Genomic DNA, 13,101 nt, shown 5'->3' on the forward strand with positions numbered 1-13,101 from the left:
GCAGGTGTGCCATGCTTGGATTTGTTCCCTAAGGAGCCCATGGAGTTCCCCTCACTCACACAGATGTTCCTATCTCCAAACACCAGAGGATGGGTCTCTAAATTATGTATGGAGTGTATGGCCCCTCCGGATAATAATGCCAAAACACAATGGTCAATCAATCAATCATGGAATTGAAAGCGCACCGGAAACAAGCATCCTAGGACCGGTTTCGGGGTTTCACCCCTCTTCAGCCAGGATAGCTTGATTCCAGTGGCACAGTGAGCCCAGAAACCAGTCCTAGGATGCTTGTTTCCAGTCCAGGGGGGACCTGGCTTGGCAGTTCGGGCTGGACTGTTCCCATTGGGCGCAGGGCCAAGACTGATTTGCATATGGTTGGGTCCAAACTGGAGTGGCATGGTGAGCAAAAAAACGATAGATTTAGGCCCAGATCTCTGTACTGGGGTGAATGTATGGCATTGTTCTGCATTCTGTCCATCAATTGATCTTTTTGCATTTGTCACCCCGAGTGGGACGGGTATGCGCAGACGTGGGTCCCGTGCTCTCCATGCCACTGGAATCAAGCTATCGTGGCTGATGAGGGCTGAAAGCCCGAAACCGGTCCTAGGATGCTTGTTTCCAGTCCAGGGAGGACCTGGCTTGGCAGTTCGGGTTGGACTGTCCCCATTGGGCGCAGGGTCAAGACTGATTTGCATATGGCTGGGTCCAAACTGGAGTGGCATGGTGGGCAAAAACACGATGGATTTAGGCCCAGATCTCTGTACTGGGGTGAATGTATGACATTGTTCTGCATTCTGTTCATCAATTGTTCTTTTTGCATGTGACCATTCAGGCGGCTGACGACCTTTGATGCTGATGACTAAGCACATGGTGACAAGGGCATGGATAAGGTCTCTAAGCTGTAAGACTGTCATAAAGATTCAGTACTATGTAACAATAGGGCAGAGACCTATATTGAGTTGCAACTGGCAATCAGCAAGCCAAAAGTTATTTGGGGATCCCTTAGGAACTACATGACTGGTATAAACGACATAGCTAATGCACCTGGAGATACTTAAAGGTGCCTACTGGTCGAAGGAATGTATGCATGGTGAGGCTGAGCTTGTGAGACATTTGTGACTCTTGACTAGTCTTCTGGTGTCTGATGCTACCTGATTTGTATGGTCTCGGACATGATAATATGTACTTGAACTGGATAATCTTGTATTCTACAAAGCATCCTTGCAGATATTCTAACGCAGGCTTCCCTGATTGTTTCTTTTTGCATTTTGATGCAGCAGTGTTAAAAAAATTACTCATTATGGTGCTGCGCCTCCTTTTTTAGCTCTCGCCTGAGCCAGCGCATGCGTTGCTCTGGCGAAACTGTTAGTAAGGGCTTCAGAAAATGCTACCACACGCATTTGGTGGTGGCCTAGAGCTTGGCGTTACGCGCGCGGGCACGCGCTTACAAGCACAGGTGCCATCGCGCGGGCACCCTTACAGCCGCAATCACTTTCGCGGCCGCGCAGCCAATGCTTTTTTTTTTGTATTTTAACTTTTAGCGCGCCTGACTCTTCTCGGCAGCTTGGTGATATGCATTCAGCACTTAATCAGGCATCCCCGCATCTTGGCGTCGGCTTCACGGTCCAGACCCTTAATTCATCCAACGTGGACTAGAGCAAGAGCCATTGATCAATTTGTGCTTCTTCCGCACCTTTCTCGCCATCTCAGTCACACAAACAAACCCAGGATAGACACCACATGTTTGCCAAAGCCTTTTGGGTTAAATCCAACACCGCCATTAAAGGCTCAGACCGCTGAGTTCCGGAGTTCGCTCTAGGGATTGATTAGTGATTTCTTACTATACACATAACTCCCTAGGACAGACATTTGAGATTACGAGCCTCTCGGAATCCTAGTTAAATCAGACAAAGCAGGGGGCGGGGCAATCACACAGGAAGTGCTCAAGAGAGCCTGAGAAACGCTGTGCCATAAAGTGCCTCCTTTGCAAATGAACTATCTTGAAAACACGCGCGCAATTACGTGAGGAGGCGGCGCGTGCCTTGTTTTCAGGCTGTTTACTTAACCACATGCTTGTTAAATTTAGAAGATGGCTCAGTGGGGCACATTCCTTAGTTCCTGGGGGCTCAGAGCACTGGAGAGCGATGTCTTCAGAAGTGAAAGCTTCCCCCACGCTGCCCATCACCACTGTGCCAGAAGACCGGAGGAGCATATGCTGTGGAGTCTTGTTTAACCTTTGACCTCTCGAGTTATATTTTTGACACAGTTGGCGAAACAAACCACCCTGGACAATGCATGCTCTGACAGTCAGTGAGGAGATCCGTTCTAGTGGTTGTGTTCTTGGCCTGGGAATCACGAATCCATCAACAAATGGTGTGATTCTAGGCACCTCACTGTAGGTCTCTGGTCCTAAAATGTGTGCATTGTAATAAGCATTTATTTGCAAATGTGTGTAATGTCAGTTTGTATAGGACAACTAGATTGTATTCCGTCCGAGTTAAATGCCCCATCCTTCACACCCTGATTTCAGTAATCTTCTTATCTGGATCCATACACACCAGCAGACATATATTGTTTCCGCCCCCTGTTTGCGATGTCCCCTGCTACAACAACATGCATTGGCATAGCCAATAGGTCTTGCCTTTGGGACCTTATAAGTGTTTAGCCATACAACGGTTAATGTTGTTGCACCAAGGATATTGTGCTGCATAACTAAATACTTATAAGGTTCCAAAAGCGAGACCTATTGGCTATGCCAGTGCTTGTTCTCTTTAATGGCGTTAACAGTGTAATATGTTCTTTACTTATAGAAATTTCTTATTGTACTGTATTTACTGTTCAAAGCCCAATAAGTAGAAATTAACACTAATAAGTGTGTTCTTTTGATTGATTACATTTCTTTTTTCTATTGATAGGTACAAAGAACACGACAGTTGGTGACATCCCCATGTCCAATGGGCTCGTCTGATGGCAAGGTCCTTCCTCTCAATGTTCAAGTTGTAACTCAGCACATGCAATCTATCAAGCAGTCACCAAAGACACCTCAGAATGTTCCAGCCAGTCCTGTTGGTGATCGCTCTGCTAGGCATCGTTATCCTCAAATCCTCCCTAAGCCAGCCAACACCAGTGCTCTTACCATTCGCTCACCAACAACTGTGTTGTTTACTAGTAGCCCAATCAAGACTGTTGTACCAGCCCCACATGTCAGTTCTTTAAATGTGGTAAAAATGACAGCCATATCTATTGCACCAAGCACCACCAGTACACCACTCAAACATACTACTGCAGTGACTAGCAGTACTGGAACAGCTGACGATTTGAGGACTGGCCCACAAATAATAAATGGCTCCGTTGTTTCTCTGCAGTCTCCAGGGCCCAAAATAAACCATCTTGCTGTTACGCCATCTGTTGAGATCAAAGTTGAACCTGATGCCCTAGTTGATGAAAGTCTTATCCAATGCCAGGAAATGACTGATTCCTCTAGAGCTAGAAAAGGAACACCAAACATATTGTCTCTTCATAAAAGTACTTTAGAATGCATTGTTCTGAAATCTCCCAGTGAAGGTACCATAGAGGGGAAGATGGCTAAGGTTGCCGATCACAGAGCAGAATTAACAAAGACCAAAAGCAAACCCCGACCTAATGAAATAGGGCCCATTTCTTCAAGGAGTCTTAGTCAAAGCACTCTTACCCTCTCTGTTGCCAGTCATAGCATTTCCAGCACCAGCACTAGTTCATCTTCCAGCTGTGATTCTACCAGGAAAGACCATAAAGTGTGTATCAAAAGTCCAAGAAAAAGGTTACCTTCTGCCCTGCAGGAGTCTCAGACACCACCATTGAAGAAGTCAGCAGTGAATACACTTTCCACAGCTAACATGGATGGTCAGAAAGGAGGTACTGGTAACGTCAAGAAGTTTCAAAAAGTGGCACAGCTGGCAAAAAATGAAGGCGCAGTGGTTCAGATTCCAAGCAAGGCAGCTATGAAAACAAACTCCACAACTTCCACCCACAACTTGCCAAGCAGTCAGCTTAATTCTAATGTTACATGTACTAGCGATTTACCTATCAGAACAACACCTTCTGCCTCGTCTCCAGATGCAAAATTAGAAGAAACTATGCTCAGCTTTAAAAGCGACACACAATCAGGCAGCACTTTCACTCAAAATGCTTGGCAGCATCTCACTACAGACTCTGATTTCACAGCTACTAACTGTGACCAGCAGCAGGATAGCAGTGTTATTAATATGACTGGAAACCCTGTCACAAATGACTTAAATATGTCTGTGTGGGAATCAGTGGAGTTTGAAGGGATGCAGCAGGATTCATACAGTCAACTACAGAGCCAGATACAGGAATCAACACTGAGTCAGCTGCAAGCACATTCATCAAATGAGTTGCCTCTTTCAGCTGAACTGAAAGCATATGAACAAACTGAATCTCAGCTCAATGAGAACTTTTTTTCCTTTGATGATGACCTTACACAAGACAGTATTGTTGAGGAATTGGTTCTCATGGAAGAGCAAATGTCAATGAATAACAGTACTCAATCATACGGTAGTTTGGGAATGGCACTCCAAAGCCAAGCTGCAGCTCAAGGGACGCCTGTGTCTTCTCTGTCAAATACCACCCACTTCTACCATTCACTTCATAGCAGTAGCACGCCAGTTCACACTCCCACACCAACTCCTACCCCAACTCCAACTCCAACACCTACTCCAACACCCACATCCGAGATGATTTCAGGCTCTCAGAGCTTATCTAGGGAAAGCCCTTGTTCAAGATTGGCTCAGACTACACCCGTGGATAGTGTTTTGGGAAATAATAGGCTGACCCCTATTGGAACTCCACATTCAAATTGTAGCAGTTCTGTTCCTCCTAGTCCAGTTGAATGTCGGAATCCATTTGCATTTACTCCAATTAGCTCAAGTATGGCATACCACGATGCCAGCATTGTCTCAAGTAGTCCTGTAAAACCAATGCAGAGACCCATGGCCACCCATCCTGATAAAACCAAACTTGAGTGGATGAATAATGGATACAGTGGAGTAGGAAATTCTTCTGTTTCTGGCCAAGGTATTCTGCCAAGCTATAAAGAACTAGTAGAAGATCGTTTCAGGAAACCTCATGCTTTTGCGGTGCCAGGTCAGTCATATCAGTCACAATCCCGACATCATGACGCCCACGTCGGCCGTTTAACACCGGTTTCACCTGTACAACATCAAACAACTTCTGTAGGTAGTACTAACAAGCAAGAGGGATTTGCCGTGCCTGCTCCACTTGACAATAAAGGTGTAAATAATTCTGGCAGCAACAGTTTTCGATGTCGAAGTGTTAGTCCTGCTGTCCACCGTCAACGTAATCTAAGTGGAAGCACTGCTCCTCCTGCTTCAAATGTACTACGATCCAGTGTGACAACATTTGGTGCTGTATTGACTCCAGAAGTTCATACCATCCTTACAAATCTTCATGAAGAAGCTAGTGCCAATAACTTAGCTCAAAGAAGTCAATCAGTCCCATTGACTGTTATGATGCAGACAGCTTTTCCGTCTCTTCAGAAACAAAGTAACACCCAGAATATTACACATGTGTTACTAAGCAAACTTGATTCTGATAATGACGATGCAATGAGAGGTTTAGGAATGAACAATATGCCCTCTAATTATACAGCGCGAATGAATCTGACTCAGATTTTAGAAACCCCTCCACCCTTTTCTAGTGCCAATCAGCAAAATATGATCAATTCCAGCACTTCAGTCTTTGACTTCCCAACACAAGCTTACCTCACCAAAACCACCAGTACTGATCAGCTTAATTTTGTTTCTGGAGATAGCCAAGCACAATCGGACATTGGACAGCAGCAACTAGATTTTAGCAACACTGTAAAAGAACTTTTAAGTGATGATAACTTGCAAGCAGACCAGCAGCTGGTGAGTCAGGTGGCATCGGAGCTGAGTAATGTGGCACCTGACTTCTCCAGTGAAATGCGGTTGTCTTCTGAGCTCTCAGGCAGCATAAATGATCTGAACACTCTAGACCCGAATCTTCTGTTCGACCCAGGTCGACAGCAGGAACAGGACGATGACGCTACACTGGAAGAGTTGAAAAATGACCCATTGTTCCAACAGATTTGCAATGAATCCATTAACTCTATCACTTCTTCGGGATTTGAATGGATGGAAAGCAAAGACCATCCTGCTGTTGAAATGTTGGGTTAATGTTATGTAATGTAGCACACTGTATCTCAAGACGTACATATTGTATTTGTCGTAATAGAAGTGCCTCCCGCAGCAGAAAAACTTGAGTAATCTTGGCATTCTAGAAGGATTTGCTGCACAGCACTCATGCTTCACTGAGGAATATATACTTGTAACAACGTTAAGTAAAAGGTCTAACTAGTGAGGCAGTTGTAGAGCCAGTATTAAAAGATCATTTAACAGTGTGCCCACTTGGTTGCAGATAATTCTCTTCTTGGTAAATTGCTAACCGACATTCACAGCTAATCTAAATGCATGTTATGTTTATTTAAAATACATTACATCCATTGCTGGCTATATCATTGGTTCGTAGTATGCTACTGTATAAAAACCACTACTGTTTAGTTGTCTGCTTTTGTAATTCTTAAATAGGACACACTCTTAGTTATCAACATATATAGCATAAACAGAGCAGATTTCTTCTGAAGGAAAGTTAGTATGGCAGCTAGGCTACAGGTCAGTGTTACTTGTGGTTTGCCTCTATCGTACAAATTAACTTTACGATAGTAAGCTATGTGTAAGAGTGTGAGAAGCTTGTGTTTGTTTTCAGTAGCATTATATGGTCCTTACAAAAAAAGAACGACGATTGAGACAAGGGAGTCATAACTGGGCGTTAACGCAATTAAAGAATTGGAAATATGCACTAATGTTTTATAAAATTGTGTAACATTTTTAACTTTCTACTTTTTTACCTCATCAATGACATTTTATTGCTTGTTTTATATGTTGTGAGCTACGACACATGAAGCAATTGTATTGCCAACATTTGAAAGATGGCAGAATTTTTATGTGGCATGAACAGGGTGCCACATAGAAGCCTATAGATTTAGAATGATACACTGCTACTAAGTAGTTAACACCGTATATGATATGAAGCACTGGGATTTCTAATATTTGTATATATTAGGACATAGGTAGTGTTGCATGTTTGATCATTTCGACCAGAGTTAGGAAGGCAAGTTAAGATAACCATAGTAATCATATATTCCACTTTAATTGTAATGCTTGTATGTGTGAAGCTAAATTCCCTCTGTTATAGCACAACTAAGAAATGAAGAAAACATTTGAATCTTGAGAAAGATCTGTAACATCAGAAAATAGAACATTATTTTTATACTAAATTTAACAATAGGCACTTTCAAACATTGTGAAAATGAGTGTGGTAATTGGCCTGATACACATATATTGCAAATTTTAATGAAAATGAAAAGAGTTGAAGCTAAAATTATGGAGTTATTTCAGGGTTTTTTAAATTGCATGTTAAACTATTTTTTAGACCTAGGTGCTATTTTAGTTTTGTCCATAAGCTTTCCTATTACTTACTGTAGATCGTGGTGCAATGAGCTCAGCCTGTTTTCACATAGAAAATATATAGATGAACGAAAAATGAAAATTAAAGCCAAGGAAAATCCTACAGTAAACTGAAAGGCGTGAAAAAATAGATGAAGTATTTGAATTCACTGAGCCTTGTTTGTAGGACTTAAAAAATGAGATATAAAACATATTATCTGAGGTGCTACAGCTAACTTTGAGCTTTGTGAATTTATCTAATTGTAAATTTTCTATTATCTCTGAGTGTGTGTATACTGATAATTTAAAATTTCAGTTAGATACCTGTTCTTATTACTAGTGATTACTACTGTACTTTGAAGCAAAGCACTACTTCACACCAAAGTGTTACATATCCAAAGGAGGATAACTCAAGTTTTTTTTTAGATTCAGATTCACTAATGCCTAATTACTTAAACCCATAATATAGGAACTTGAAAGCATCCTTTGTTTACTTTGAAGGCTTCCTGCCATCCAAAAACAATCTGATATTAAAATACCAAATTCAGTCTAAAAAGGTGCACATCCTCTCAACCCTTCCCACCCAATGTACAGTAATGCAGCAAACACTTTAAATTTAGCTCTTTAATCGAGCAGTCTTTCTAGGGTTCATATATTGCACTAAAATTCTGTTGAACCTGTGGAATGGCACATCTCTTAAGATAAATGCAACCATTTGGCCCTCAGCTGAAAAATATTTTTAATGAGTTTCATTGTCGAAAAAGGCAAAATGTCATAAAAGATGACAGATACAATTGTCTTATGTAGCAATGTGCATTGATCTCAGTGAGATATATTTCTTATTCTCTTTCAAGAGAAAATTACAGCAGGAAGAAATTATGTTTAGTTTGCTTCACCGTGTTAATACATGATCACAAAACGTGCATGTGTGTTATTGACTTGTACAGTAATAGGTATATTCCTGTAACCACTTTTTGCTGTATTGATGCTGGTTCTGTGTTAACCAGGCAAACATAGTTATTCACAAGCTATTACCTTTTTTATGTTTACTAATTCAGCCTAGTTATTGTTGCATATGTTCCTTTTTCCTGATTTTGACTGTTCCAGTGTTTAAAACCCATTTGACATTTTCATCATGAAATAACTTCATGAAAGTAATGATTTTGCAAATAGTTGCAATCAGCACTGACCTTTTGGACTGATAACCAGTAAAGAGTATCTTGTGCATCCTAGTTTCTCCTACTGTCTAGTACTATACTGTGCTTTCTCTACAGCACATCTTAGGGGAAAAAAATTCCCTTTCACATTTTCATATAGTGCAAAACGTGAGCTATCCCTTTCTCTCCCCCGTGTTTTGTTGTCTGTTGTACTGCTGAAATGACAGTAGTTTATTATTGCAGTAGCAATTCCGTTTTGATTTTTTTATTGAAAGTGCTGAAATTGTTTTTTTAAATGTTTTCAAAAACAATAAAAATATTTTATATTACGAAGCTTCTCTTAAAGTGTGCAAAATAAAACGCAGAATTGATCTTTTGTTGCCTATTTACCACACTATTCATTACTATAAATGTGTTTTTGCTGTGATGCTAAGCTCAAGCACTTAAGTTTTACACACGATTATATAGGCTTAGCTAAGTAACTGTTGTTGGTGTGGTGGATGACCTATTTAGGACTGGATGACAGTCACATAAGGAAGATTACATTTTTTATGGTATTTTTTGTTCTCACAAAAGCAAAATGATCAGTAAACATGGAAGTGTCATGTGTTCAGGTAAACCTAAGGTAGTTTAATTATGAAATATCAGACAAATACAGCTTAATTGTGGTCTTAAGCAACTTTTTAACGTGTTTTGTCATTTGTCTTCGAGTTCTGAAGGGGAATCGGTGCATAAGATTAGCCTTGTGATCTAGCATCATCCTCATATATCAGTTGATGTACTTTATGAGAACTTACGAGAGATTCAACTTGGGAAATTGACCCAAAATGGTGGTTTGACAAACCCTAATAGATTCTTTTTTTATTATATTTAGGAGCAGTACAGTCTGTTTGATCCATTGTTTTAGTGTGTTAAACCAAACTTACAATGGGCAAATGTTGCACTAGTGTCATTGACTATAGTTGTGAAAGGGTTAACAATTGCACCCGAGTATATTTGCCCTGCAACTAAGCTAAGTTAGTTTTTTTTTGTTTTGTTTTTTTTAAATATCTTTATTGCATTTTATCTTTTCTGGTACATTAGTCCACAACGTCGCTTGTTCCTAAACACTTTGCACATAAATCAAAATATTACCGTCAGTGTACTCCATTATCAGCCATGCCTAGGGCGTGGGAGTTACATTTACGTATACAAATCCCCTCAGGCTCTTACAGCCCACACACTCTCTTATCTCCAGGAGGAAGGCACTAAGCACACCTCTCCATGACAGCGAGAGCGGTTTGCAAGAACGTCAGTGCGTGCTGATAAGTACAATTCGCCCTGAGATCCAACTCTGGAATTACATCATATAACGTGTTATGGGTAAATAGACCAATGGGTGTTCCAGCGTCAAGTCTATGCATTAGATATATATTTTTGTTTTTGTTTTCCCCCCTTCTATGCAACAACAATTCAACTTTATCCAACAACAATTAATTATAAAAGGGAAAAAAAAAAGGAAAAAGTGGAGACATCAGTTAACTGAGGGCGTATGATACCTGTGTTTGGAGTACCTTTCAGGTGATGTCAGGGCCGGACCGGCGTGCAAGTATGATGTGTGGGCTGCTTTGCTAACTTTCCGTATGAGAGCATGTGCGTGGAAGTGATGTGCTTCAGGAGCTGCTTTCACATTACTTTTTTCTTTTCCTCTTTCTTATTTTCTGTTTTGTTTTGTTTTTGGTTTTTGAATGCGAGGTTCCTGCCCAGCCTAGTGTATACTAGTGGGGTGGCATGTGAAGTCAGCGTGGTGTCAGCAACCTGGAGGTTCTTTAAGCGTCAGGTCTTGTCTGGTGCACTGGAGGCGACTGCGGTGTTGCCTGAGGGTGCGTGAGCTTTTATAGCATTTCCTCCCAAGACTGTGCAATAGGATATTTTCGTAACCCTGCCGTTTCTTCCCTGTGGAGGATAGGACCCTCCGCCCGTGCCCAGACCTCAAGAGATTTCACCCAGTGTGATACTTCTGGTGGATCCTTGTGCTTCCACCTTTTAGTTATGAGGCGCTTCGCCGTTATGACGCCCTGGTCCCGAAACCTGGAGACCGCCTTATTGGCCTTGGTTATCCTGCAGAGCCCCAAAATGCAAACCTCCCACATGGAGGGTATCTCAGTGCTCGTGCAGTTGGTTAGCGTTACCAATATCGCGTGCCAGTAGGGTAGACGCAGGGGACAGGACCACAACATATGTAATAGATCAGCACCTAGGAGATGACACCTCGGGCATTTGGATGTATTGACATTGAAATATTTATTAATTTTGTCTAGTGAGAGGTACGCCCTATGTAAAATGTAAGTTTGTATTAGTTTAAATTGTGAGTTCCGCGGTATATGCGTGGCACTAGCTATGACACGTTCCCACTCTTTATCCGATTAGGGACGGCCCTTGTCTTCTGTCCAGTGTGTGCGGAGTCTTTGCAGTGGCTTCAATACATGAATGAGTAGAGCCTGTACCAGCCAATATATCACATGCGAGCCCTCTCCCATTACGTGTAGGTACTGTATTAACTGGTGTGTCGGCGGCTCGCCGGCCATGTCACCCCACTGTTGTGTAAATGTTCGCACAATGGCTGCGTGCAAGAGGAACTGGCCCGCTGGCAATCCACTGTCCGCCATCAGTGTGGCAAAAGACAGTAGGGTACCGTCCACATACAGGTCTCCGATTGTCTCCACACCCACCGCAACCCAGGAAGCCAGCGTTGTCTGTTATAGGGTCACTGCCCCTGGGTGTCCCAAGAAGTGGTAGTACATGGGCGTATGGGATCGTGTTTTTTGTGAGGTGAAGGCTTCTTCTAAAACATCTGTGAGCCAGCTCGACATGCATTTGTGTTGGGCGAGGGATTCTTCCTAGCGGGTGAAACAGCCCACAGATCTGGGCCTGCGTCCAGACCGTGTCCCCGGTTGCCGTGTCCACCAGGTTCTTGCCACTGAGCCACTTCGCAGCCCACTGTAATTGCGCCGCTAAATAATATAGTTCCAGGTGAGGGACTGCTAAACCGCCACTTTCCGGGGGTGCATATAGTTTCTGCAGCGCTATTCTAGGTCGCCCCGCGTTCCAGATCAAGCCACGGAGCATCCCTACTAATTCCCTGAATAGCTTCACTGGAACATACACCGGTAGATTTGCAAAATAATATAGTAACCTGGGTAGTACTATCATTTTAGTTCGGGTGACACGGTCCATCACATTGAGCGGCAAGGACTTCCAGAATTTCATCTGTGCTCTGATTGAGGAAACGGCTCAGACCAAATTTCCTTCCAGAATATCTGTCTGGGACCTGTATATGTGTATTCCTAGGTATCTGAACGTGGCCGGATACCAATGGAGTGTAGTTCCATTAATGATTATATCGGCTGCGGCTACATCCTCACAGAAAGAGTATGCACCTGATTTGGCCCAGTTTACTCTGAGACCCGAGACCGCCTCAAATCTACCGAACAGTGCTGATATCTCCGGCAGCACAGCATGTAGATCTCGTATATACAATAACAGGTCGTCCGCATATAGGGACTCTGTGTGTAGTCCGTCACTCAAGGGGATGCCCCATTCCACGCCCCCTTCTCGGAGGAGAGCCGCTAACGGTTCCATCGCCAGGGAAAAAAGCAACGGGGACAGAGGGCATCCCTGTCTGGTCCCTCGCCCTACCCTAATTGCCTCTGACAGGAGCTTGCCCGTGCGAACTCGTACTGTGGGCCGTTGGTATAGCAACTGCACCAGTCGTAGATACTCATCCCTCAGCTCATATTTACGTAAAACCGCTGGGAGATAGGGCCACTCCAGCGAATCAAAAGCTTTTTCCAGGTCCAGAACCAGTCAGCCAGACCTAGGCCAGTTCTCCGTGGCGTACCTCTGGATCCGGAACAATCTTCGAATATTTAAGGAAGTGCTTCTCGTTGGTACAAATCCATTCTGGTCGGCATGCACCAGAGTTGGCACGAACGGGGCAAGACGTTTAGCTAGGGCCGAGGCAAGGATTTTGTAATCTGTGTTGAGCAGAGCCAGTGGTCTATAGGATCCCAGGAGTTCAGGGTTCCTGCCTGGCTTCAAAAGAGAAACCAATGTTGCCTCATTTTGTGTGGGGGTGAGCGCTGAATATTCCAGCGCTGCCTCGTATACACGCAACAGCTCCGGTACCAGCATCGCTGAATATGCCTTATAGAATTCGGCCGGCAGTCCATCCGGACCCGGAACCTTGCCATTCGATAGTGAGTATATACTATCCCTTATTTCCTCCGGCAAAAGAGGATTACCCACTTCTCCCTGCTGACAGTTCGTGAGCTGCGGCAGCGTCAGTGTGGACAAGAAATCCTGTATGTCTACAGCCGTAGCCGTCAAGTAAGATGTATATACTGTGGAGTAGTGTTCTT

At 43.1% G+C, this 13,101-nt stretch overlaps 1 protein-coding gene across 2 annotated transcripts in view; it reads left to right on the forward strand.

Annotated features, from left to right (window-relative positions):
• Positions 1-9,030, forward strand: part of RFX7 (regulatory factor X7) — a 472,709-nt gene extending 463,679 nt beyond the window's left edge. For both annotated transcript variants that reach the window (XM_085644129.1, XM_085644130.1), the window contains exon 9: positions 2,916-9,030. In XM_085644129.1, the coding sequence (XP_085500255.1) occupies positions 2,916-6,215 (3,300 nt within the window). In that variant the 3' untranslated portion in view covers positions 6,216-9,030. The remainder of the gene's footprint in view (positions 1-2,915) is intronic.
• The last annotated feature ends 4,071 nt before the right edge of the window (positions 9,031-13,101 follow it).

The sequence above is a fragment of the Triturus cristatus genome, chromosome 3_1, assembly GCF_964204655.1.
Source record: "Triturus cristatus chromosome 3_1, aTriCri1.1, whole genome shotgun sequence".
Taxonomy (NCBI): domain Eukaryota; kingdom Metazoa; phylum Chordata; class Amphibia; order Caudata; family Salamandridae; genus Triturus; species Triturus cristatus.